At 59.9% G+C, this 24,522-nt stretch overlaps 2 protein-coding genes across 7 annotated transcripts; one reads left to right on the forward strand and one right to left on the reverse strand.

The window, feature by feature from the left end:
* Window positions 1-621: 621 nt before the first annotated feature.
* MAP3K6 (mitogen-activated protein kinase kinase kinase 6) lies at window positions 622-13,848 on the forward strand. 5 transcript variants are annotated; one of them, XM_005203237.5, is made up of 29 exons: window positions 622-1,299; window positions 3,526-3,665; window positions 3,754-3,777; window positions 4,058-4,248; window positions 4,364-4,532; window positions 4,853-4,959; window positions 5,356-5,526; window positions 5,629-5,741; window positions 6,151-6,310; window positions 6,510-6,672; window positions 6,749-6,868; window positions 6,977-7,026; window positions 7,110-7,205; window positions 7,364-7,451; window positions 7,534-7,667; window positions 8,056-8,183; window positions 8,425-8,561; window positions 9,183-9,288; window positions 9,820-9,977; window positions 10,080-10,272; window positions 10,376-10,514; window positions 10,786-10,945; window positions 11,101-11,277; window positions 11,766-11,871; window positions 12,138-12,309; window positions 12,396-12,508; window positions 12,602-12,675; window positions 13,236-13,312; window positions 13,615-13,848. In XM_005203237.5, exons 1-29 carry the CDS (start codon window positions 957-959, stop codon window positions 13,832-13,834), a joined length of 4,029 nt encoding a protein of 1,342 aa, XP_005203294.2. In that variant the 5' UTR covers window positions 622-956; the 3' UTR covers window positions 13,835-13,848. The 5 variants fall into 5 exon arrangements, with proteins under 5 accessions (XP_005203294.2, XP_059732541.1, XP_059732537.1 ...); NM_001193236.3 differs by having other exon boundaries at window positions 957-1,299; window positions 6,749-6,856; window positions 11,080-11,277; window positions 13,536-13,848; XM_059876558.1 differs by having other exon boundaries at window positions 6,749-7,026; window positions 13,536-13,848.
* A 150-nt stretch (window positions 13,849-13,998) lies between these two features.
* SYTL1 (synaptotagmin like 1) lies at window positions 13,999-23,322 on the reverse strand. Of its 2 annotated transcripts, none has more exons than XM_005203300.5 (15): window positions 22,720-23,322; window positions 20,413-20,641; window positions 19,236-19,435; window positions 19,015-19,087; window positions 18,894-18,939; window positions 18,384-18,468; window positions 17,663-17,766; window positions 17,387-17,494; window positions 17,010-17,176; window positions 16,647-16,743; window positions 15,934-16,092; window positions 15,579-15,657; window positions 15,361-15,460; window positions 14,441-14,646; window positions 13,999-14,231 (listed from the first exon to the last, which is right to left on the reverse strand). In XM_005203300.5, exons 2-15 carry the CDS (start codon window positions 20,601-20,603, stop codon window positions 14,092-14,094), a joined length of 1,755 nt encoding a protein of 584 aa, XP_005203357.1. In that variant the 5' UTR covers window positions 20,604-20,641; window positions 22,720-23,322; the 3' UTR covers window positions 13,999-14,091. The 2 variants fall into 2 exon arrangements, with proteins under 2 accessions (XP_005203357.1, XP_005203356.1); XM_005203299.5 differs by having other exon boundaries at window positions 17,387-17,500; window positions 22,720-22,869.
* Window positions 23,323-24,522: the final 1,200 nt, after the last annotated feature.

Consider the following 24,522-nt stretch of genomic DNA (forward strand, 5'->3'; position numbering starts at 1 on the left):
AGGGATTCTTGGGAACTGGAGCTGGGAAGCCATTGTAACCCAAGGGCTGAGGTTCCTGGGGTTCTCCAGGGAGATGGAGAAACGTTTGCACTAAGATTCTTCTCAGATGTTTCATGGTCATGTCCTGGTTGGAGGTCAGGGGTCAGAAGGACTCCAAAGCAGATTGAATTCTGGGGAAAGCAGAGAAAAGGCAAAGGACCCAGCTCTGATGCCAAGACCCATGCTCCTGACAGGCTGGGGAGCAGGCTTCCCCAGTCCAGTCCCTCCCAGCCTGCCCAGCAAGGACGTCGAGGGACGGGCTCTCTCCGCCGTGTTTGTTCTACACACCCTGACATCTCTGAAGATCCTTTCTTCCAACAGATCCCTGCAGGGCAGAGCCTGCAATGCACTTGGGTCTTTGCTCTGGCCTGGGCACCCATCTCACGAGTGCCTGCTCTGTGCAGTCCACAGTGGTTGCCTGCCCAGGGGCACAGGGTGTTCCGGAAGCGGCCTGTCTCAGAGGTTCTGGCGGGAGAGGAGGGAGGGAAGAGGCCGTGTCCCGGGCCGCTAGGGAGCGGTGCTGCCCCAAGGCCGAGGGTGGAGCTTTCCCGATCGGCCGGGAAAGGGCTGGGCCCGGCCTACATGTGGGGGCAGGAGAGAGCGACGGCCGGCGTTCTGCGGCGGATCCTGGGTGGTGGGCACTGCTGGCCCGATGCCTGGGACCTTCCACGTGACTCTGAACCGCGGATCACTGGATGCCCAAGATTCCCAGGACCCAATCCCCGAAGTCTGATCTTCAGGACCTTGCAAGTCAGAGGCCGGATTTTCGCCCTGCACACCAGATTCCCAAACGGGATCTCTGGCCAGACTCCTGACCTCCAGATCCTGCAGGAAATTCTCGATCCCAGGATCTGTTCCCGGCTCCCGTCCCGCCCCGGGTGCCCAAAGCCGGGCGCCCGACACCCGAGCGCCCCCGCATGGCAGGGCCGAGCCCGCGGTCCGGAGCTCTGGAGCGCGCCGGCAGCTGCTGGCAAGACCCGCTGGCCGAGGCGCTGAGCCGGGGCCGGCCGCTCGCGGCGTCCCCGGGTCGGGGCTGTGCGCGAAGCCGGCCGCTCAGCGTGGTCTACGTGCTGACCCGGGAGCCGCTGCCAGAGGTAGAACCCGAGACGGGAGCCGAGGCGGAGCCGCTGCCTCTGCGCTGCCTGCGTGAGGCCTGCGCGCAGCTCCCCGGACCGCGGCCGCGACCTCAGTTGCACAGCCTGCCTTTTGGAACCCTGGCGCTGGGAGACACCGCAGCTCTCGATTCGTTCTACAACGCGGGTGAGCGCGCCCGCGGGGCGGAGCGCTGGGTGGGGCTTAGAGTCTGGGGGCGGGGCCGAGGGGCGGGGCTCAGCGACTCACGGGAGACCCCCCGAGGTCCGGAGTCCTGGGGGCATAAAGTGAACTAAAGCAGAGGGGCTCGAGGAGGGACCAGTGATAAAAGCGGAGTTTAGGGGATCTGGAGCGTGGCCAGATTTGGGCAGAGACCTCGCGGATCCAGGTCTGGCTCGGGGTTCAGAGTGGGAGCTTAGGCACTCTGGAGTTGGCACCGTGCCTAGGGAGTGGGGCTAGAATTAGGGAGAGGCTGGGAGCGGGGCAGGGTGTGGTATCTCAGGAATGGGATCGGAGAACTCAGCCTCAGGATGATCTCTCACGGAGCTCATGACGGAGGATCCTGGAGGTGGAACTTGGACTGGGAAAGGGGCCCCTAACACGTGAGGCTAGAGTTCAGGGGTCCTAGCATACTACTTCCGGGGATCCGGCTGCAAAGGGAAGCGAAGGGCACCAACGGCACTGTATTCTAGAGGAGGAAGCTTGGTTTATGAGGCCCCAATAGTTCTGAGAAAAGTGAAAACTGTGGTGCTGGGGAAAACCGTCCCCTGGACGGCAAGGAGATCAAACAAATCAATCCTAAAAGAAATCAACCTTGAATTTTCATGGGGGGAGGGGTCGCTGATGCTAATGCTGAAGCTGAAGCTCCAGTACTTTGGCCACCTGATGCGAAGACCCGACTCATTTGGAAAACACCCTGATGCTGGGGAAGATTAAAGACAAAAGGAGAAGAAGGCAGGCAGAGGATGAGATGGCTGGATAGCAACACTGACTCAATGCATATGAATTTGAGCAAACTCCGGGAGATAGAAAAGGACAGGAGCCTGGCCGTTCTGCAGTCCACGGGGTCGCAAAGAGCCGGACGCAACGGAGCGACTGAACAAGTAGCTCTAGGAGAATCGGCAGAGCTAGGGCGGAAACTGGAGGCGGAGAAGGGTCGTCCGGAGGCGGGGCCAGAAAGCGGGTATTCCAGAGGGGGATCACCCCGCCCTCTCGCCAACCCGGATGCCCCGCCCCGCTACTAATTTGTTTATCCAAGAGTTCAGGAACCCTGCTTGCAGGATGTCCATAAAACGTCAGTCTAACAATGAAGGCTGGAGGTCCCTGGTGGTCCAGTGGTTAAGAATCCACCTGCGGGGCGTGCTTACTCGTTCAGTCGGTCCGACTCTTTGGGACCTCGTGGACTGTAGCCTGCCAGGCTCCTCTGTCCACGGGATTTCCCAGGCAAGAATACTGGAGCAGGTTGCCATTTCCTACTCCAGGGAATCTTCCTGACCCAGGGACAGAACCCACGTCTCTGGCGTCTCCTGCATTGGCAGGTGGATTCTTTACCACACTGCTGCCACCTGGGAAACAGGACATGGGTTTTGTCCTTGGTCCGGGGAAGATTCCACCACCTGTGGCGGGAAAACTAAGCCTGTGTGCCACAACTACTGAGCCCGTGTCAGCCTGCAAGCAGCAACAAAGACCCGTCACAGCCAAAAATAAATAGAGAGATAAAAATGAAGGCTGACTCGACCTTGAGGTCACAAAGACACACACACACACAATCATAGACGGACTCACAAATCGTACATATCTTGCTTCACAAAGGCTGTCGCAGACACTGTCCCACACAGAGATACAGACAGCAAGCAACACACTCACAGAGGCACAGTGTTGTACACACACTAGGCAAGTATGTATATACATGTGTATATACCCAGCACACTGCTGGTGCCAGCCGCCCCTTTCAAGAGACTGTGTTGAGGACTCAGGGAAGGGCACGTCTCTCTTTGCACAACTCTTGCCTCTCAAAAGGCCCAGAACAGGCTCCGGGTTTAGTGCACAGCCTCCCCTTCTCTGTGCCCAATGCCCGTAGGCGCTGAACAGTGGGATACAAGCAGTGGGGCCTGGGGAGCTCCACCCCTCTCCTTTCAATACCATAGGCATAATTTGTGTATGATCCAGAGGGACCCTAAAAGGGGGAAACTGAGGCCCAGAGCAAAACTGGATTCTGAGGAGTTACATGGGAAGGCAGACCCAGCCAGGATGGATCCCCAGGCTTCTTCCCCACAAGCTGGGTTCGGGACTTGAGGTTTGGGGCTCAGGGCTCAGGGCTCGGGGCTCCAGGCTCTGGGTACCAAGCTTGGGGTTCAGGCTCAGAGCTCAGGGCCTCCACCTGTGTGTCCACAGATGTGGTGGTGCTTGAGGTGAGCAGCTCCCTGGCACAGCCCTCCCTGTTCTACCACCTGGGTGTGAGGGAGAGCTTCAGCATGACCAACAACGTGCTCCTCTGCTCCCAGGCCGACCTCCCTGACCTGCAGGCCCTGCGGGTAGGTGGCCCGGGGGCTGGTGGGGACCAGCCCAGGGCGGGAGTGGCCCTACCCAGAATGCCAGTATCTGAATGTCTCTCTCTTGCAGGAGGACATTTTCCAGAAGAACTCGGTGAGCCGAATCCACCCCTCCTCCGTGGTTTCCCTTTGACCTCCATTATAACCTCTGCTCTCCACCATGTTTCCAGGCCTCCTCATTCACCTCTAACCTCCCTAGTGCCCCCCTGACATCCATGTGACCTTTGGCCCCCTATTGCCTCCCTTTGTGAAGTGGGCCCCTTCCCGGCTATTCTAATCCCCATGGGGGTGGACCTCTGACCCCTTCACTGCCCCTCTCTAATCTATTCCTGACCTCTGACCTCCTCTGATTCCTGGCCTCTCTCCCACCCTAGGATTGCATTGGCAGCTACACGCTGATCCCCTACGTGGTGACAGCCACCGGTCGGGTGCTATGTGGTGATGCGGGCCTCCTGAGGGGCCTGGCTGACGGGCTGCTCCAGGCTGGGGTGGGCACAGAGGCCCTGCTCACACCCCTGGTGGGCCGGCTGGCCCACCTGCTGGAAGCCACACCCACGGACTCTTGGTAATGGGGGCCCCCCAGAGCGGGAGTGCCAGGAGGAGCTGGTGAGGACAAGGGGGGCCTGGAGCTGAGGGGCAGACCCTGCCATTCTCTCTCTCTCCCCTTCCCTGGGCGTTAGTGGCTACTTCCGGGAGACCATTCGGCAGGACATCCGGAGGGCTCGGGAGCGGTTCAGTGGGCTACAGCTGCGGCAGGAGCTGGCTCGCCTGCAGCGGAGACTGGACAGTGTGGAGCTGCTGAGCCCCGACATCATCATGAACCTGCTGCTCTCCTACCGGGACGTGCAGGTGTGCGGGGCTCGGAGAGGCAGGCAGGCCCGTCCAACAAGCCCCAGGCCAGTTTCCAGACCCACCAGAGGCTCTGAATGAATTATCTGACATCTCCAAGCCTTGGTTTCCTGGGAGAAAACCAGGAAAGGCTGGGCACCCAGTGGGGTCTCCGCGTATGGTGCAGTGTCTGCACTTCCTGGAAGTGTGCAGAGGATGGTGGGTGGGAAGGTGGGGGGTCAGGTGGGAGGGGACCCCCGCTCAAGGTTTGCCTCAGGGTCCGTGAGCCGATGAGACCCACCGGAGGCCATGAGGCCAGTGCATGCTGTTCCCTCCTGCAGGACTATTCAGCCATCATTGACCTGGTGGAGACCCTGCAGGCCTTGCCCACCTGTGACGTGGCCGAGCAGCATAATGTCTGCTTCCACTACACCTTTGCCCTCAACCGGTGGGTTGGCAGAACAAGGCTCAGGTCACAGCCACATGGGGACATGGGTCTCTGCTGTGCAAAGTCTCTGCGGTCCACAATCACGGCTGTTCAGGGAATTTGCCGACCAGGATCACCCTGGTGTAAAATCGTCCCTGTGATTCTGTGTCTGCTGCCCAGGGTGGGGTGGGGTGGTGGTGCTGACCTTGGAGTGGTCACAGCCGTCTAAGGCCACGGCTCCGCAGCCACTGCGGTCACTTCCATCTGGGATTCCCACCTCTCGAAGGTCAGCGCTGACCAGAGGCACTGCTCTTCTGGGTTCATGATGGTCAGGCCCTTGGAAAGGTCCCTGCTGTTCAGGGTCTTGGGGTTCCTGGACAGAGAGTGGTCCCCAGCCTATCTTCCCCTTCCCCCTAGGAGGAACAGGCCTGGGGACCGGGAGAAGGCACTGGCCGTGCTGCTGCCACTGGTACAGGTAGAGGGCCCCGTGGCACCTGATCTGTACTGCATGTGTGGCCGTATCTACAAGGACATGTTCTTCAGCTCTCGCTTCCAGGATGCTGGGCACCGGGAGCAGGCATATCACTGGTAAGTGGCCCAAACAAGTGGACAGTGGGCTGAGCTAGTGGGCTGAGGGATGGGGCTATGGGCATTAGTCCCTCCCTGCATCACCCCCCACCCTCACCCCAGGTATCGCAAGGCTTTTGACATAGAGCCCAGCCTTCACTCGGGCATCAATGCCGCTGTGCTCCTCATTGCTGACGGGCAGCGCTTTGAGGACTCCGAGGAGCTCCGGCTCATAGGTGAGCCGCAATCCTGCATCCCTATCTCTTACTTACAGGCGCCCTGAAGGGCCTGGGGGCAGGGCAGGGAGAGAGGACACTGGGCTAGAGCTGGGGCTGACCCATCCCGTTTGGGACCTGTTCTGCCTGAACTCACACCTGGGTCCTCATGCCTAACCTGTACCCTCATGAGCCCCTGAGGCCACAACTGTTCCTAAGCTCACACCTGTGCTCTTTACACACCGAATGCCATATACACTTGTTCCCACACCCTCACCTGTGCCTGAGCTTCTACTCCCACCTGAGATATGGCCACACCTAAGTTTTCACCCATTTCTATCTTCCTGCCCATGTGACTTTGGTGGCCTACACCTGGGCTTTGCCGAAATTCGCAACCACATTCATTACAACCCAGGCCCCTCTCTCCCAGGCATGAAGCTGGGCTGCCTGCTGGCCCGAAAAGGCTGCGTGGAGAAGATGCAGTATTACTGGGATGTAGGCTTCTACCTGGGAGCTCAGATCCTTGCCAATGACCTCACTCAGGTGGCACTGGCCGCAGAGCAGCTGTACAAGCTCAACGCCCCCATATGGTAAGCAGTCCCCTCTGGGGTCCTGGGCCGGCCTGGGCTATCAGCTTCTGCACCTGTATCCCCTGGCATCTAGTCTGAACCTCTTCCAGACCAGTACCCATCGCACCCAATGGCCTGATTCTGGCTGCAACCAAGCCAGTCTAATCCCCCTGGCAGTGCCAGCTGGTGCCTGGACTGAAGACATGCCTATTGTCTGCAGGTACCTGGTGTCCGTGATGGAAACCTTCCTGCTGTATCAGCACTTCAGACCCACACTAGAGCTTCCTGGAGAAGCCCCCCACGGCGCCCACTTCTGGCTCCACTTCTTGCTACAGTCCTGCCAGCCACTCAAGACAGCTTGTCCCCAAGGGGACCAGTGCTTGGTGAGGCCGGTGGGGTGTGGGACCCGGGAGAGGTGCCAGCCCCTTCTGACCAACCCCTCTCCCCTGTCATCTGAAGGTGCTGGTCCTGGAGATGAATAAGGTGCTGCTGCCCGCCAGGCTGGAGGTTCAGGGTACAAACCCGGTGAGCGCGGTGACCCTGAGCCTGCTGGAGCCGGAGAAGCAGGTGAAGTCGCCGGTGAGCCACCCCATTGACATCTATGCACCTCTTCTGTCCGGCCTTTCCTCATCCCCAGACCCCTCTCGCTGTCTCCAGCACCCCTCTGGGACCCCTTTCTTCTCACAGGACGTTCCCTCCAGCTGGACCTTCCAGGTGGCCTCCATCAGCGGCGTCAGGTAAGAGGGGGCCCTGGGGGAGGTGAGCGGGGGAGGCAGCGCGGCTGGGAGGCCGGCTCACCCGGGTTCTTCATCCCTTCCAGCGTCTCCAAGCGGGACGAGCGCTGCTGCTTCCTCTACGCGCCTCCTCCGGCTCAGGACGTCCAGCTGTGCTTCCCCAGCGCCGGGCACTGCCAGTGGTGCGCGCAGCCCCGCGGGGTCGGGGTGCTCCGAGGGCCAGGAGGACCAGGGCATCGCGGGAGAGGAAGGGACCATGTTCCCTGGGTGCTCTGGGCAGAGAGGGGAACAGTTTCTGCCCCAGGTTGCCCCTCCCGTCAGTCTTGACCTCCGCCCTCAGGTTCTGCGGCCTGATCCAGGCCTTGGTGAAGAGTCCAGACTCCGGGGCGCCCGCAGAGGAGACGGAGGGCGCTGGGGAGGTGTTGGAGGTAAGGGGGCGGGTGCTGGGAGATGGAGGAGGAGGTTGGGCCGAGGGCCCCACTGAACCCCTCATCTCACCCGCCCTCGCAGTTTGATTACGAGTACACGGAGTCGGGTGAGCGGCTGGTGCTGGGCAAGGGCACGTACGGGGTGGTGTACGCTGGCCGCGATCGACACACTCGCGTGCGCATCGCCATCAAGGAGATCCCGGAGCGGGACAGCAGGTTTGGGGGCTGGCGTGGGGGGCGGGGGTGGCCAGGGCTCCAGGGAACAAGTGGGCGGGTCACATGGGTGGGACCCCAAGTTGAGAGGCTCCTGTGGGCCCGACTGTAGGCCGGAGCGACGCAGAGGCCCACATGGGCGGGACTGAGTGCCTGAGCAGCGAGAGTTCGAGCCCCCGGGGCCCAGCCAGGCCTGTGCGCAGAACCGCAGGGACCCAGCGGCGGGGCTAGGGTCCGGAGGGGCGTGTGGGCTGGGTGATAAAGTGAGGAAGGACGAGGCGGGGGTCTGGGATGAGGGAGGAGAATCTATAGGCCTGTCCTGCTGGCACCGGAGTGGGGTAAGCACCCCTGCCTCAAGCAGGCCTGTTAGTCACTCCCTACCGGCCCCCAGGTTCTCTCAGCCGCTGCATGAAGAGATCGCTCTGCACAAACGCCTACGCCACAAGAACATTGTGCGCTATCTGGGCTCCGTCAGCCAGGGCGGCTACCTCAAGATTTTCATGGAGGAAGTGCCTGGAGGTATCTGCCCTGCGTGGGAGGCAAATGGAACTGGAGTTGTGGGGCCTGGGGATGGAGCCAAGCAAGGGGTGGAGAACCCTCCGGGGAAAATGACCCCTAGCCTGTGTGGGTGGTGTAGCCCAGAATTAGCTGAGGCACTGCGATTAGGTGATGGAAGCTGGGCCATGGCCTGGCCTTCAAGCAGACAGCTGTGGGCTGGACTAAGTGGGTGCCAATTATGACCCTGTACTGCACCTTCCAGGCAGCCTGTCTTCCTTGCTGCGATCGGTGTGGGGACCCCTGCAGGACAACGAGAGCACCATCAGTTTCTACACCCGCCAGATCCTGCAGGGACTCAGCTACCTGCACGACAACCACATTGTGCATCGAGATATCAAGGTCAGCCTGTTGCTGGCTCACCTTGGTGGGGGGTGGGGCTGGCGAGAGGGAGGAGCAGAGAGGGCTCCAGACACAGGCTGGCGGTTGAAGTGGACAGACCCTTTGCAAAAGCTTGGGAAATTCATCAAGAAGTTTCCCTAGGGAGGGAAAGAAGTTCAGATCTGAAGCCAACTTCCAGGATTTCCCTGATTCTTCCAGTGGTTAAGAATCCACCTGCCAACACAGGGGACATGGGTTCCACCCCTGGGTCGGGAAGATCCCAGATGCTGTGGGGCAACTAAGCCTGTGTGCCACAACTACTGAGTCCGTGCTCCCTAGAGCCCATGCTCTGCAAAGGAGAAGGCACTGCAGTGAGAAGCCCATGCACCGTAACTAGAGAGTAGCCCCACTCGACGCAACTAGAGAAAACCAGCACACAGCCACAAAGATCAGCACAGCCAAAAATAAATCAGTAAAATGCAGCCAACTTCCAGGGGGACATAAATGGGATGGCAGGGGGCGGGGGTTGAGAGAGGCAGGGTCAGGCTGGGAGTCTTGGGAGATGGGGTCTGGGATAGAGTCAAGTTCTGGCATCAGGAGCCCAGTCCAATGTCTGCTGAGCACAATGTCCACTCTGCTCAGGGGGACAACGTGCTGATCAACACCTTCAGCGGGTTGCTCAAGATTTCTGACTTTGGCACCTCCAAGCGACTAGCAGGCATCACACCCTGCACTGAGACCTTCACAGGTAACAGCCAACATACCCTGCACTGAGACCTTCACAGGGAACAGGGTGTGGGGTGGCGAAGGAAGCTTGCTGATGTGGGGCAGAGAACTCTTGGGACATTCCAGGGAGTGACGTTTCTCCTGGGCACGGAGTTAGAGTCTTAATGGGAGATGGAACCCAGGGCAGGTCGCTGAGCCAGGGGGCAATGATACAATCTAGAACTGGAGCTTGGAGAGCTGATAACTGAGCTGATTGAGTTCAGTCCCTGAAATGGAGCCCAAAAGTGTAGATGGGGACCAAAGTTCAGAGCGGACAGTGCAGTCTAGGATAAATGATGGCACCTCCTGTGGGTGATGGAGGCCATGAATGTGATGGAGCCTGAGATGAGTGAGGAGACTCAGGATAGAGGTTTGATGACCAGGGTAGGTGATGGGATGTTTTGGATGATAGAGTTCAGGGTGAAAGCAGGTGGCCAGAAAATGATAGAGCCCCCTGCCACCCTCCATGGTGATACAGCCTAGGTGAGCATTACTGCTACTGCTCCTGTCCTAGGGACCCTACAATATATGGCCCCAGAAATCATTGACCAGGGCCCACGAGGGTATGGGAAGGCAGCAGACATCTGGTCACTGGGCTGCACAGTCATCGAGATGGCCACAGGTCACCCACCCTTCCACGAGCTAGGGAGCCCGCAGGCTGCCATGTTTCAGGTGAGATCCTCAGGGCCTGGCTTATGAGGTGGGGTGGGGGCAGACTGAGTCCTGAACACTTCTAAATGTGTCCCTTGTTCCCCGTCCCTGCTCCCTTCCCAGGTGGGCATGTACAAGGTGCATCCGCCAATGCCCGGTTCTCTGTCAGCTGAGGCTCAAGCCTTCCTCCTCCGAACTTTTGAGCCCGACCCCCGTCTCCGAGCCAGTGCTCAAGCACTGCTGGCAGACCCCTTCCTGCAGCCCGGGAAGAGGAGCCGCAGCCCGGGCTCCCCCAGACAGGCTCTAAGGTCCTCAGGTACTAAGTGGGTGGAGGGAGTGAGCACCCTGGGGTGAGGGCAGCGGAGGTTTGGAGGGAGAGGGCTCAGGGGCCCAGGCCAACGGCTTTGTCCCTCCCTTAGAGGCGCCATCCGCAAGCCTTGCTCCTTCAGCAGACTCCACCTCCCAGTCCCAGACATTCCCGCGCCCTCAGGCACCCTCTCAGCACCCTCCCAGTCCCCCCAAGCGCTGCCTCAGTTATGGGGACACCAGCCAGCTCCGGTGAGCACCCAGGGTCCCAGGGTGGGTTCGCTTCATCTGGTTTTGTCCCCGGGGGACTCCCTTCAGCAAAAGCCCTTCTTGGGGACCCAGACACTTGGACCACGTGCAAGGATGGCATTAAGTTTATTGTGCCCTCTCAATGCTGAGTTCATCTCTTTTATCCCTGTGAGGTGGGGGATAAAAGTAAAAGCCAGGATTCAGTCTCTGGGGTGGAGGTGGCTTGAATGGTATTGCTACCCATCCTCCATCGGCCACTCTTCACTGCACCCAGGGTGCCCGAGGAGCCTGGGGCTGACGAGCCCGCGTCCCCTGAGGAGAGTTCGGGGCTGAGCCTCTTGCATCAAGAGAGTAGGCGCCGGGCCACGCTGGCCACGGTTCTGGAGCAGGAGCTGCCGGCGCTGGCGGAGAGCCTGCGCCTGGAGCAGGAACAGGTGGGAGGCTCGCCCCGGCGCCCCCTGCTGGTCGAGCCCCGACAGGACGCCTGCTTTTCCTGCTGACGGCCTAGCGCCCACCCAGCACATCCTCCCACGGGCATTTCTCCTGGCTCATCCGTATACTCGCTGAGGACCCTTCTTTTCCTTCCCAGGGTCCCCGTCTGGAGAGGAGTCACGTGGAACAGCTACTGCTCTGCCTCAGGGCGCACATCCATACTCCCAACCGTCGGCAGCTGGCCCAGGAGCTGCGGGGACTCCAAGGGCAGCTTCGGGCCCAGGGCCTTGAGCCCGAGCTTCTGCAAGGACCGCTCTTCGCCTTCCCGGATGAGGTGAGGGAGCCCTCTCACAGTAAGGGGTACCCAACTTCCCAGGTGGTGCTTGGTGGTAAAGAACCCGCCTGCCAATACAGAAGGCATAAGAAACGGGGGTTCGATCCCTGGGTTGGGAAGATCCCCCGGAGGAGGGCATGGCAACCCACTCCAGTATTCTTGCCTGGAGAACCCCACGGACAGAGGAGCCTGGTACGCTACAGTCTATGGGGTCACAAAGAGTCGGACACGGAATGAAACGACTTAGCACACATGCTAAGAGGTAGGGCGCTCCCAATACTTAGGCATGTGCAAGGTGATATCGCAAGATTCCGCGTCTTCCCCGTGAAGATAGAGCCTCTGGGAATGGGACGCCTGCCCAGTCCTAGCTGCTCTGACCCTCCTTTGATCCCAAGCCCGCCCACCCTACTTGCCTTGGCCTTTCCAACTTAAGCTCCACTCCTCCTTGAGGCTCAGCCGTCTTAGCCGCGCCCTCCCTCCCTCTCCAGGTGAAGCAGGTCCTCCGCAGGCGCCAGATCCGCCCACACTGGATGTTCGTGCTGGACTCGCTGCTCAGCCGTGCTGTGCGGGCAGCCCTGGCAGTGCTGGCCCCAGGTGGGCGGAAGGGCGGAGCCTACCTGCCCGCCTGCGCGTGGGGAGAGGGTGTGATCCTTGGGGCGTGGCGAACACCAATAGGGCAGGTGGGGGCGTGGTCAGTGAGGCCCAGCCTAGACTCGGCGCCAAGGAGGGGGATGTGGCCAAAGGATACCTCCCAGGCTAACGCTGCCTGGCCGGTGCCGAGTCCCGCGTCTTCTGCCAATGTTGGGGTCCTAAATGGGCATTCTCGCCCTGCCTGAGTTCAATCCCCCTCGGATTGGCAGAGGTGGAGGAGGAGGCGGTCCTACCGAAGTCGGAAGAGGCCAGTAATGCAGAGGAGTCCGAGCCCAAGCAGCAGGAGACCCCAGCCGAGCCGAGCCCTCTCCTGGGGGAACCGGAGCAGGGTACCCCTTCTCTGATGGTGCAGCTGGGCCTCTTGCGAGCAGAGACCGATAGGTACAGCTCCGGGGACTTGCCCATAATCTCTGCACAAGCTTTACTGCTACTCCCCCTCCATTCTGTGGGCTTCTGCCTTCCAACAGGCTTCGAGATGTTCTGGCTGAGAAGGAAAGGGAATGCCAGGCCTTGGTGCAACTAGCCCTCCAGCGGGTCAGTGGGGAGGCCAGGACCTGTGCCCTGGCTTCAGAGCCCCCAGGTGAGCAGGACCAGGCTGGTGAACATGAATGGTGGGTGGGGGCAGCTTCTTGGCCAAGGCACCCTTGGGTTCAACACATGACCTCCCTGACAGCGGCTCTCGCGGTGGACCAGGGCCTGGTGCAGTGGTTACAGGAACTGAATGTGGATTCAGGCACCATCCAGACGGTGAGAGGAAATGCGCTGGTTGCCCCTGACACCCACCAACCAAAGACTCCTCTTATGCCCATCTTTCAGCTCTTCTCTCTTTCTCCGTCTAATGCAGAGAATCTCAATACTGAATGAGCACTTTGTATACCCCTGGTGGCTCAGATAGTAAAGAATCTGCCTGCAACGCAGGAGACCCAGGTTCGATCCCTGAGTTGGGAAGATCCCCTGGAGAAGGGAATGGCTACCCACTCCAGTATTCTTGCCTGGAGAATTTCATGGACAGAGCAGCCTGGCGGACTACAGTCCGTGGGGTTGCAAAGAGTCAGACATGACTGAGCGCCTAACACTTTCACTTTACTTTTCCCCCCATCGTACAGATGAGAAAACTGAGGTGCAGAAAGGACAGCCCTAGCATGTTGGTAGTACTGGGTTGGCCAAAAATTCATTCAGGTTTTTCTTACTCGAATGAACTTTTGGCCAACCCAGTAACCCAGAGCTAGTTCTTGGATCTTTGGATCTAGCTTTGTCTGATTTTTACCTCTCCCTGTTTCTGTGTGGGGGTCTCTGTCCACAACCAGCTACTGAACCACAGCTTCACCCTCCATGCCCTACTGACCTGTGCCACTAGAGATGACCTCATCTACACAGGCATCAGGTATGTCCTGGCCCTCGAAGGATAACCCACACACATGGCCTCATGCTGGCCAGATCCTGATATCACCTCACCCTGCCGTTACAAGACTGCCTGGGTTCCTCCCTGAAAAATACAGGGACACCAGTGTCCTTTGGGGACAGAGGGGGCATCAGGCAGACAGTGGGTACCAGAGAGTGCCCAGGGCCTTCTTCTGGCTGAGCCTCACTGAGCCTGGTACCCCCAGGGGGGGGATGATATGCCGCATCTGGAGAGCCATCTTGGCACAGCGAACAAGATCCACGCCAGTTACCCCTGGCCCCCAGGAGGCTGAATGAGGACATCCGAGGCAGGAGGCCAGACCCAAGGATGGATGAATGGAGGAAACACAAGAGGCTTCTGACATACCTGCCCCAGGACCCAGCAGCAACTGGAAGAGGCCAGGTGGGAGGGCGTCAGGGTAGGGGCCAGGCCTCTAGCCCCAGTGGGGAGAACAAATCACAGATGTGCCTCAAGCTCATGAGGGCCACAGGCAAAGACTATTAAACAATACTTTTGTACCCCTGGGCCTTGGCAATGTCTGAAGTATGGAGAGGGGTCCTAGGACCAGCTCCCTGAGGTCTTTATGTCTTGAGTTTAAAATTCTTTCCTCTGGCCCCCTTCACTTTCACCACCAACCCCCTCCCCCATCCCAGGCAGACATCAGCCCCTTGTTACCCTCAGAATAAACTTTATTTTTTAGCCAAGGGCAGGCCCTGAAATGGGGATCCCAAAAGAAGGGTTTTGTAGAGCATGTAAGGCAGCTATGTCCTGGGGGCCAGGTTGGTTCTGAGGGGCAGAAGGCCATCCACCCACTCACATGGCCGCTCCAGGAGGGTTTGCCACAGCTGCCTCTCCTCACGTGTGGAGTCCATCCAGGGCACCTGGAGCCCGTAGCTGCTGCCTGGATGCAGTGGGCGGGGGAAAGGGGTGGAAGGCATGGTCATGTTGGACACCCCAGATCCCAAGGAACACTCGTCCCTGGTCATGCACCATCACCCCCCCAGTTCTCAGTGGACACCAAGCTCAGGAAAGGACAGAGACCTGCCCGAGGCCACATGCTGAGCCCCGGCCTCTTAGCATCAGGTCCCCTCGGGGCTCTGCCCCACTCACCGGTGCCCAGGCTGAGGCGTGTGCCCCCCAGCTGGCGGCTGCCCAGGGCCCCATGGTCCCAGAGGGAGAGCTCCGCACAGGCCTGGCGCAGGTCAGTAGGCCCGAAGCCATCATAGACCATGGTGTGATTGAACATGGGGTTGAGGCTGCGTCGCACCACCCTTGTCCGCTGGCGGCTGGCCCGGCTGTCATCAGGCAGCACTGAGCTGTGAGGGAGGTGGGCTGACGTCAAGTGGCCACCCCCTCACACTCCCCAGTACCCACCAGTCACCGAGTCCTACCCACACTCCCTTGCGATGTCCATGTCCTCTGGTTCCTGCCTGAAAACCAGCCTCAAACCCTTGCTGGGACCTTTACTTCGATCTCCTGCCTTTAAAAATTACAACTCCTATCCACAGGACCCCAGAGTAAAGTCCCTGAAATGCCCGTCTGCTGCTCCTCAGCTCAGTCACCTTCAAGACCACCCAGAAGTGATTTCCACACTTTTCTAAAGCAGGCGCTTGGAGCTCTTTCTGTAAGACAAAATATTACTCAGAAGTACAAAACCTAAAGGGAAACCAAAGCTTCTGGTTAAATCAGGGCTGGGAGCTCAGAACCTCACTGGGGCCTGCCTCTGTTTTACTCTCTGAGGGTGGGACAGCAGATGCAGGCACCCCTAGAATTCCTCCAGTGCTTACTTTGAAAACCACTGAACTGCAAGGACCAAGCCTCACAACCTGGTTTTCCAGGTCTTCCATAGGTTGGCCCTTGAGACCTGCCAGGTCTCAGTCTCAGCTCTCCAACAAGTCCTATAAGCGCCAGTCACTGGAATGCAGCTGCTGGAAAGAGTCCTCACTCTCCTGACTCCAGGCGTTTGCGCAAGCAGTCCCCTCCACCGCTGGAGAAAGGAAGGGAAGCCGGGAAGTGGCGATGCCCCTCACCATTGTACGAAAGTATCCGGGGACCCTGAGCGCAAAGGGATGAGATCCTGAACCTCCTTCACCCAGAAGTGCAGCTCCCCGCTCGGGGGCAGTCCCGGGCCTGCGGAGAGACTCTGCTCAGACCCTGCCCCGGGAACAGCGTCCCCTCACCCTTGCGGGACCCGGGTTCCCCGCTTCTCAAGGCCCTTCTGGCTTGACCCTTGGGGGCGGTCACTCACCCTCGGAACCAGCGGGGAGGTACTTGAGGGACAGAGAGAGCAGCCCGCGGCTGGGAAGGTCGTCGGGAGAGGGCGGGACCTGCGAGAGGCGGGCTTGTCAGGGGCTGGGGACCAGGACCTAGGGAAAGACGGGTCCCCGGACATTGGTGGGGCGTGTCTATGGAGCGGGGTCTCGGGGCGGGGCTCCGAGAGAACCGCCTAGGGAATTCGACAGCCACCCAGGCACCAGCGGTCGGAGACCAGACCTCTGCCTGGGGCCTTAAGGTTTCGAGGGCGAAGGGGACTGGGGGAAAGCCCGGTGGGGTAAAGGCGGGAGATCTGGGCCGGGGTCTCCCCACGCGGGCCAGCTGCTCACTCGGGGCTGCAGGGGGAGCCAGGTGGGCTCGGAGTCCCAGTCCCACGTGTCCAGGGGCACTTCGACTTCTCCCAGAAAGATGTTGCGACCCAGGCTTTCGCGGTGCCACACGGACAGGCTCAACACGCGGCCCCGGAGCTCCGTCTGCGGGACAGAGTACTGGGGACAGGAAAGAAAGAAAGCGAAGTCGCTCAATCGTGTCCGACTCTTGCGATCCCATGAACTGTGCCCGCCAGGCTCCTCTGCCCATGGGATTCTCCAGGAAAGAATACTGGAGTGGATTGCCATTTCCTTCTCCCAGGGGATCTTTCCGACCCAGGAATCGAACCCTGGTCTCCTGCACTGCAAGCAGATGATTTACCAACTGAGCTATGAGGGAAAGCGGTGCACTGAAATGGAGCAGCGTCGAGACCGCGGCCTCAGTGCTGTAGGAGTGTTTGCTGGGCCTTATCCTACCACACTCCTTGCTGGAAGGAATCCCGGGGAGCCCCAGACGGGGTAAATGCGGGTCTGGACTAGCGCCGTGCCCACCTCTAGACCGAAATGCCGGAGGGTGAGTTAATGTGAGGGCCTCCTAGCCGTTCCTCCCGCAGAATAGAGGATTGGAGAGACCAGGAGTGACAGTACCATGTCTGCCCCTGCCCCCCTACCCCTGCAGAAAGGGGCGGGGGTTCGGTTCATTAATGGGGCCCGCCCCGTCGCCGAAACCTCACCCGGAGAATCTCGTTGAAGACCGGGTTCAGATTCCTTTTCTTCACTGTTGTCTTGCGCTTGCTCTGCTTATCCGGGAGGAGGTAGCTTTTGACGTAGCTGGAGCGGAGGAGGTGAGGAACGAAGGTAAAGGGAGGGGGCCCTTTGCCCTTCCAGCTCCTTGCAGCACCTGCTCCAGCCACAGCCTGGAACGCGTGGCAGGCCTCGTGCCGCACTTTATAGGAGTTAAATCACCCAACGCCTGCGTCTCCCAAGAAGGTTATTCCCATTTTGCAGATGAGGAAACTGAGGCCAAGAAAAGCGGCGTGGTTGGGCGGAGAGCGCGGCCCCCTTAGTCCCCCAGCCTCGCGGGGTCGGGCACTCACGGGTCGGAGCGGCGGCGGCGTGCAGCGGCCAGGCCTTGGCACTGGATCACGTGCACGCGCAACTCGGCGGCTCCCGGCTCGTAGCGCAGGGCGAAGTGCACGGAGCCGCGCACCTGCACCGCGCCCGCCTCCGGCTCCCCGGACAGGCTCATCTGGCTGCCGCTCAGCTGCGGACCGAGGGTGGGAGGTCAGAGCGGGGGACCAGGGCTCACGTCGGGGCTGGGGAAGCGGAGGGAGCGCCGAGGGTTCAGATCGCGGGAATGGTGGGGGATGGGGGGAAGTGAGGTCGAGGGAGGGGTTATGCAGGGGTTGTGTGTTGGGATGCGGGGAAAGGTGTCCCCACCCCCACCCCCAGACCCTTTCCCTCACCCCCTCACCGTGGAGGAGTTGAGGCTGGACATGGAGGAGCTGCTGCTGAGCATGCGGTCGAACGAGGAGTCGGGCCCCGGGTTCTCCTCCCCATTCTCCAGCATCTCAGACGCCGCCTGAGTCTCAGGAGGGGAGTAAGTGACTAAGTGACCGGGGCGCCCCCGTACCCCTTGCTCCTCCCGCGGCTTTTCCTGGTCCCGCACACTCGCAGCCTCGGGCAGAGGCGCTCCCCGCCCGGAATCCGCTCCGGGTCTTGAGAGCAGCCGCGGGCCGCTCCCGCCTACCTGGGCAGGCGGGGTCTGCGGCTCCTCCTCTCCCATCGACGGCGGCTGCATCTCCGGGTCCGCCTCCTCTCCGGCGACGACCAGAGGGTGCTCCAGGTCAGGGGCTGGGAGGGGCACAAGCTGCTCAGCGAGCCCCTCCCCTGCCCGCCCGCCAGCCCGCCCCTGAGCAAATTTGGAGGGACTGGTTTACCAGCCAGGTTCAGGCCCAGGGCTGCCCTGCGGTCGCCTGTGGAGACCACGCCTCCCCGCCCCCAAAACAAGAGAAAGGTGAAAACAGGTGTTTGGGGGTCACTTATAGCTGTCTCTGGGCTTCCCTGGACTGTAGCCTGCCAGACTCCCTGTCCATGGGTTTTCCAGGCAAGAATATTGGAGTGGGTTACCATTCTTCTCCAGGGGATCTTCCTGACCCAGGGATCGAACCCATGTCTCCTGCATTGCAGGCAAACTCTTTACCATCTGAGCCACCAGGGAAGATCACATGGTAAAGAACCCGCCTGCAATGCAGGAGACCAGGGTTTGATCCTTGGGTTGGGAAGATCCCCTGGAGGAAGGCATGGCAACCCACTCCAGGATTCTTGCCTGGAGAACTCCCATGGACAGAAGAGCCTGGTGGGCTACAGTCCATGGGGTCGCAAGGGTCAGACACGACTGGGCGACTAAGCACACAGCACACACAGAGCTGTTTCTGATCCCCCAGCCTCCTGGTGCTTTGAACACACACCTTCCCGCTCATCTTCTTCGGCTTGGGGCTCCTCCTCCTGCTCTGAAGGCTTTGTGGAGACACGTGGTGAGGGGACATCCGGTCCCTGAAAGAAGCAAGGGGTAGAAGTCACAGTGGGGACTGGTGGTGAAGGGGTCAGAGGTTATGATGGGGTCAGAGGTCAGAGGCTTCAGCTCCAGATTTTACACCGCCCTCAGGGCCGAGCCAGTAACCAGCTGCAGGACCAGTCTGGCCCTTTTACTTCACGCCCCTTCACACTTCAGGGCCTGCTCTGCTTGACTCCCAGGGTCCCCACTGGTGGCATCTAAGTCTTGGACCTTGCCCAGCTCTGTCCCCCACCCCATCCCTTGGAGGCTGGGTCCACAGCCCCATGTGACAGAGGAGGACAGAGGCCTAGCCCAGGGTCTCCCAATTAATTTGCAGGCTGGGTTCTTTCCCTAGTACACTCCACCTCCCCTCCAGAGACTCTGTACATGCACTCATTAGCCCGCTGAGTCACTCATTGCTCACCTCGGCTTCAATGAACCTCTCTTGGGGGCCCTCGTCTACGGAGAGCCTGGGAGGAGGGAGAGGTGCAGTCAGGGATGGGCCGACTGGGAAGTACCCGCCACTGCCCGCCACGCCTCCTCACCTGGGCTCCAGGGCCTCTTCAGTCTCTTTCCCTGCAGCCTCGGCCTCCACATCGCTGCCTCCAGCCTGGTCTCCTGCACCCAGGTGAGACGTTCTGTGAACCCCTGCTCCTGGGATGTCTGGTCCTTGAAGATACCCACCCACTCCCCACAGCCCACGGAGGGGTGGTGCCCACACAGAGTCACATAGTACCAGGGGCCCCATCTCCTTGTCCGCACATACCCAGTGAGCTGGGCTGCACAAGACCTGCCCCCTCTGGGGAGCTCCTCTCACTCCTGCAGCCCTTCTTTCTGCGGATAGAAGCTCGGACCAGGTCAGAGCCGAAGTGGGCGTGGTGGTGCCGCTGGGAGCGTGCTTCCTGGAACCAGTCCCCAGTTAGGATCTTCAGCTGCCCAGGGTCTGCCAGTGATGCCCGGAGCTTGCTGGAGGATGGGGGAGGACATGGCGGTCACCGCTTATGCAACCAAACATTCTCGCCACCCACTCTGTGTGGCAGGCCCTGTACCTGGGGCCAGGGATATAACAGTAAATCAGACTTGATCCCTGCTTTGGAGGTGCTCAGGTTGGTGGGGAACTGAGTCTGGAATAAACCAGGACACTACAGTGAGGTAGGAGTCATATATATGTAAGAAGATCAGCTTTGCCTTTGAGAATCCTGGAGAGCTTCCCAGAGTAAGTGACATTTGAATTTCTTACCCAGGACAAATTCAGTTCTCCAGGTAGAGAAGGAAAATATTTATTCTTCATTAAATGACTGTGTATAACCCTTCCTAACTCTATGAAGTAGGCTCCTTAACCCCATTTTACAGATGAGGAGAGCGGTGCTGGGGAGGTCCAAGTTACAAGCTAGGAGGTGTCTGTGCATCCCCAGACACTACTGATGGTGCTCCTCTTCACTGCTTCTTCCAGGCACGAGGAACAGCCCAGAAGTGAAGGGTGTGTCCAGGGACTGTGGAGCAACTGAGTGGCTGCAGCGCTACACTTTGAGTCTGTGCATCGGGGGGTGGGGTTTCCTGGTGGAAGGTGAGATGCGAGAGGCTGACAGAGACCAACCGGGGGGCCTTGTGGACCGCAGTGCGGAGCTTGTCCCTGATGGGACGCTGAGGAACCGTGTGAGGTTTCAGGAGTGGATACCAAGAGTAGATCTGGAGAGTTCTGGCTGCAGCATGGCGGTGGGCCCGAAAGGGCGAGCCTGCAGGCAGGGAGGCTGGCAAGGGAGCGGGTGCAGCCACGCTGGGAGAGGTGATGAGCTGAGCGGGCCAAGGGCCAAGTAGACCAGGGGCCAAAAGCAAAGCCTACCGAGATATCTGACAAGCTGCACCTTGAAGGGACAGGGTGGGGGCCACCTGAGCCTCCCAAGGCCGGAGCCCCTTCCCGGGCTCCCCTTGTTCTGCCTTACCTGATCCGTCCCTCCTCCAGCTGGCGCAGGTGGGCATCTCGCTTCAGGACCTCAGCAATGGCCTCCTGCTCCTCCTCTGTCAGGAAGCTGAGATCCAGGAGCCCGTCGGCCTCGGGCTCTGGCTCACGTGCCATGAGGAGGCCAGGCAGGGACCAGGGCCCCTCTGGAGCTGGATGGCCCCTCTGGGGCATCAGCCGGGCCAGCGCCCAGGCTGGGCACACGTGACTCCCTGGGGGCAGACCAAGGGTCAGGTCAGGCCTTGCCCCTGTACAGGGCACATCCTGGAGCCAGATGCCCTTTTCTGCCCAAATATACACCCCTGTGGTGGGCAGGGTACAAGCCCAGGAAGGCTGAGATCAAGGTGGCATGACAGGCACTCATGGACACACACTTACAGAGGCCCATGAACATACTCAGGGACACACTCCAAGACATGTACAGAGACATATGTGTACTCACTGATACATGTAGATACACTTACCCCACTGAGAAGTACACCTGGTCACACATGCACACTGACCCTTGTATAAAAACAGGCACACCATACCTGGTCCCACATTAAGGGCCCTAGGCCGTCATAGACCCAGATCTATGTGCAGACCAAGAGCTGTACCTCACACATTCTTACAGGCAAGAGCACACAAGGGCGACAAGGACCACAGATGGCTTCACTTGCACAAGGGTAAGTCTGGGGACAGAGGCGTGTCCCTAGATACTTACAAATCACACAGACTTTTGCACACACATACTGCACCCCTGAAACTGGATTGTGGCCTTGAAGCTAGAGAGACCAGGGCCTCACCCCTAAAGCCAGAATTGTGCACACAACAGATAGTCAGTAAGTGTTTGACTAGTTAAATGCAGAAATGCAGCTGCACACACATGGGGAATACACACACACACACACAGCCAGACACATATCTGGCTTGGGAAACACAGGCTCACACACGTATCTGCTTGGCCCCCTGCCCTGGGAATCCCCCTACCTGGGTCCCTCCCCTCCACCCTTCACCCCCACCCTGCCCTGGCCCAGTGGGCCTTCCTGTCTGAGGCAACCTCCTCCCCAGCCCACAGCCCAACTTCCTCCCCGGAGGTAACCGCGGCACCCACTCCCCCTGCGGCCTCCAGCCCAGGGATGCCCCTGCTGCCAGCCCTGCACCCTGACCCAGAGGCCCTAGGCCCCTCTACTCTGACCACATGGGATCCCCACGCCCCGGCCTGGATCTGGCTGGGGTCCTGGCCGTGGAGGCTGAGTGCTGCAAAGCAGCTCGGGTACCATGGTGACTCCGGAAGGAAAACACCTGGGCAGCCCCAGGGGGTGTGTGGACGTGGCAAGGGGCCCGCGGCCGGGCCTGAGCCCACGGGCCGGGGTGGTCTCTCTGCTCCCCCTGCCCTGCCAGTCCCTTCCCTCCCGGGGCACCAGGCAGGGCCAGGGTGGGGAGAGGGCGCTCAGTAGGCAGGCCCTGGCTTTGCCGCAATCTGTGCCCTCCCAGCTGAGTCAGCGAGCCCGTCGAGCAAGCCCCTGCCCCACCCTCCCGGGGGGGTGGACGGGTGTCTCAGTCAGGTGTCCTGTATGACGCTGTGGAAATGCCTGTGCCCACGCTAACAGCATTTCCTGAACGTCTACTGTGTGCAGGTCCGGGGTATTGCAGATGCAGGGTTCGGGGCGCTTCTGGGGCCTGGTGTGGGAGCCCCTGTGTTGCCTGGTGTTGCTGTGAGTCTCTGCTCTCGGCAGGCGTCTGCATACCGTGGATCTGGGAGCCTGTATGTTTTGTGGGTGTGAGTGTTGTAGCTGCGTGTGTCTCTGGGCATCATGTCACTGTGTGCTGCTGCACAGGAGACTGTGTGTTCTGTGACTTTCTGGTGACAGCGTGGTGGGATGTACGCCTGTGTGTGTATGACGGGGCTGTGTGTGGCGGTGTGTACCCTGGTGCCCTGGGGCTACCCAGTGTGTGTATGAGCGTGGAGGCGGAGGGACGGTCTGCGGAATTGACTCTACCCTGGTCCTGAGGTTGAGGGCTGGGCTGTGGGCTTCTGAGTTCAGGGTCCCAAGCAGCGCCCCCTCCCTGCAGTCCCTTCTGGTCCCAGAGGCAGAATCCAGCGTCCAGCCCTCCCCATGGTTCTGACCCTCATGGGACAGATCCATTGGTCAGCTTAAGCGTCTGTCCATTTGTCTGGTTGCTCCAGTCCCAGACGCGTTCCACCTCCCTCCTACACCCCGAGATCCTAGAGGGGACTCAGGATGCCAGGTGGAAGTGCCCGCCCCTCTGGGCACAGGCAGGGGACCCCCGGCCCAAGGTGTATTACCTGTAGGGGTCCAGAATGGAGGGGACGCCTTTGTGGGGTAACCCCGGCTCCCTGGCAGTCAAGTTCAGGGACCAGGAGAGCAGTGAGGGCCTAAGGCTGACTCAACCGCAGCCCAGCAAAGCGGCTGCCCCACTGAGGAGGAGGAAACACCTTCTCACAGGGCCCGATGCAAAACCGGGCCTGGACTCCTGGCTCCCCAGGGGTGCAGCTGTGGCTTTCAGCAAACCCAGAGCTGATCTGGTCAGTGGGAGAGGCCCAGGGCTTGGCTCCAGCTCCTAGGCAGACTTCCTCTGTGGCTCCTGTAACCCGAGCTGGCTCTCACCCCTCAAAGCCTCTGCTGCACCTTCCACAGAATGGGTTGCAGCCCCATCCCGCCCACTAAGGAGCTGATAGAAACTTGCTTTGAAAGCAAAGTTAGAAACCTTTCTGAGAACAAGGGCAGTGGAAGGATTGCACACAGCAGTCAGATAACCCTGAAGAGTTCCTGCTCTGCTGCTGTGTGACCTTTAGCAGGTCTCAACCACTCTGAGCTGCAATTTCCTCCTATGCAAAGTACAGGCTGCAGAGCCTGAAGAGCCTCTAAGGGAGATGGAAGTGCTTGGAACCAGTTGGCACGGTTACCAGGTGTCCTCTGGCCAACATAAGCCCCAACCGCTGTCCCTCAGTGTCCACACATGCTTCCCAGGAAGTGCTGTTACCCGTATCTATTAAATGGGGATAATAATCCCTCCTCAGATGGGTCTCACTAGAGTGCAATGAGATCCCTACAGGCCCTTAATAAGCATGTATATGCATGGGTAGATGCGACAGCCATTGAATGTCCACTATGGGAGCCGTCACTTTGATGCCAGCCTCCTCTGCCAAGTCTCCCCAAATGGAAGGCGAGTGGCCAGCAGCACCCTCAACCTTGCCCATTATTCTGTCCTGGCTCCACCCAAGGATGCTTCTCTAACACCCCACCTGTCGGCTATCACCCTGGAAGGCATCAAACTTTGCTGTCTATTCTGGCTTCTATACTCTCTTCCTCTTTCTGATCTCCTATCCTAGTATCTGTGACTCTCCTTTCTTCCCAGCCCCAACTCCTCTGTACCCTCCCCATCTCTAACCTCCCGTTTCCAAGTTTCCACTTCTGTGGCCGGCTCTCCTGTCCTGGCCCCCAGGCCTCCTGACGCTTGCTGCCATTCCCCGGCTGCTCCCTTTGCCATCTGTCCCCCACCTCCACCGCTGTCCCACTGGCCAGGTTTCCGTTCCTGTCCGGTCTCTTTCGAAAGCCTCCTCCCCCTTGCCTCCTGGCCTCCACCCCCAGCCCTTTATCGCCCAGCTGTCAGAGGGCCCTTTTTTGTGTCATTCCTCAGCTTTGGAAGGTGCCAGCAGACAGCCAGGGGAACCCTCTGACCCTTTTAACAAATCTGCTCCAAGCCTGCCCAGCCGAGTCTTATCATCTCCCAAGACGGTCCATCCTCCTTTGGGCTGCCCGGCCCCTCGGCCTGACCCTCAGGACCCCTGCCTGGCTTTGAGTGGTCCTACATCCTTAGAGCCCTACCTACAGGCGCTGTTTCCTGTCCTTCAACACCCCCCGCCCGCCCCCAACCTGGTCCACGCGTGCTCCCAGCTCAACTGCAGAATTCTTGCCCCACCCGCCGCCACTTAGTGCCTCTGCACTGCGGCTGGTCTCCAGGCAACTCCTGGCTAAGAGGCCCCGGACCTCGGTTAAAATTCTGGCTCTGCCGCATGGCTCCCGTGGCCTTGGATCAATGACAATCTCTGTAAGCGTCTCTCTATCCCTTTATGAAACGGACAATG

The sequence above is a fragment of the Bos taurus genome, chromosome 2, assembly GCF_002263795.3.
Source record: "Bos taurus isolate L1 Dominette 01449 registration number 42190680 breed Hereford chromosome 2, ARS-UCD2.0, whole genome shotgun sequence".
NCBI classification, from domain to species: domain Eukaryota; kingdom Metazoa; phylum Chordata; class Mammalia; order Artiodactyla; family Bovidae; genus Bos; species Bos taurus.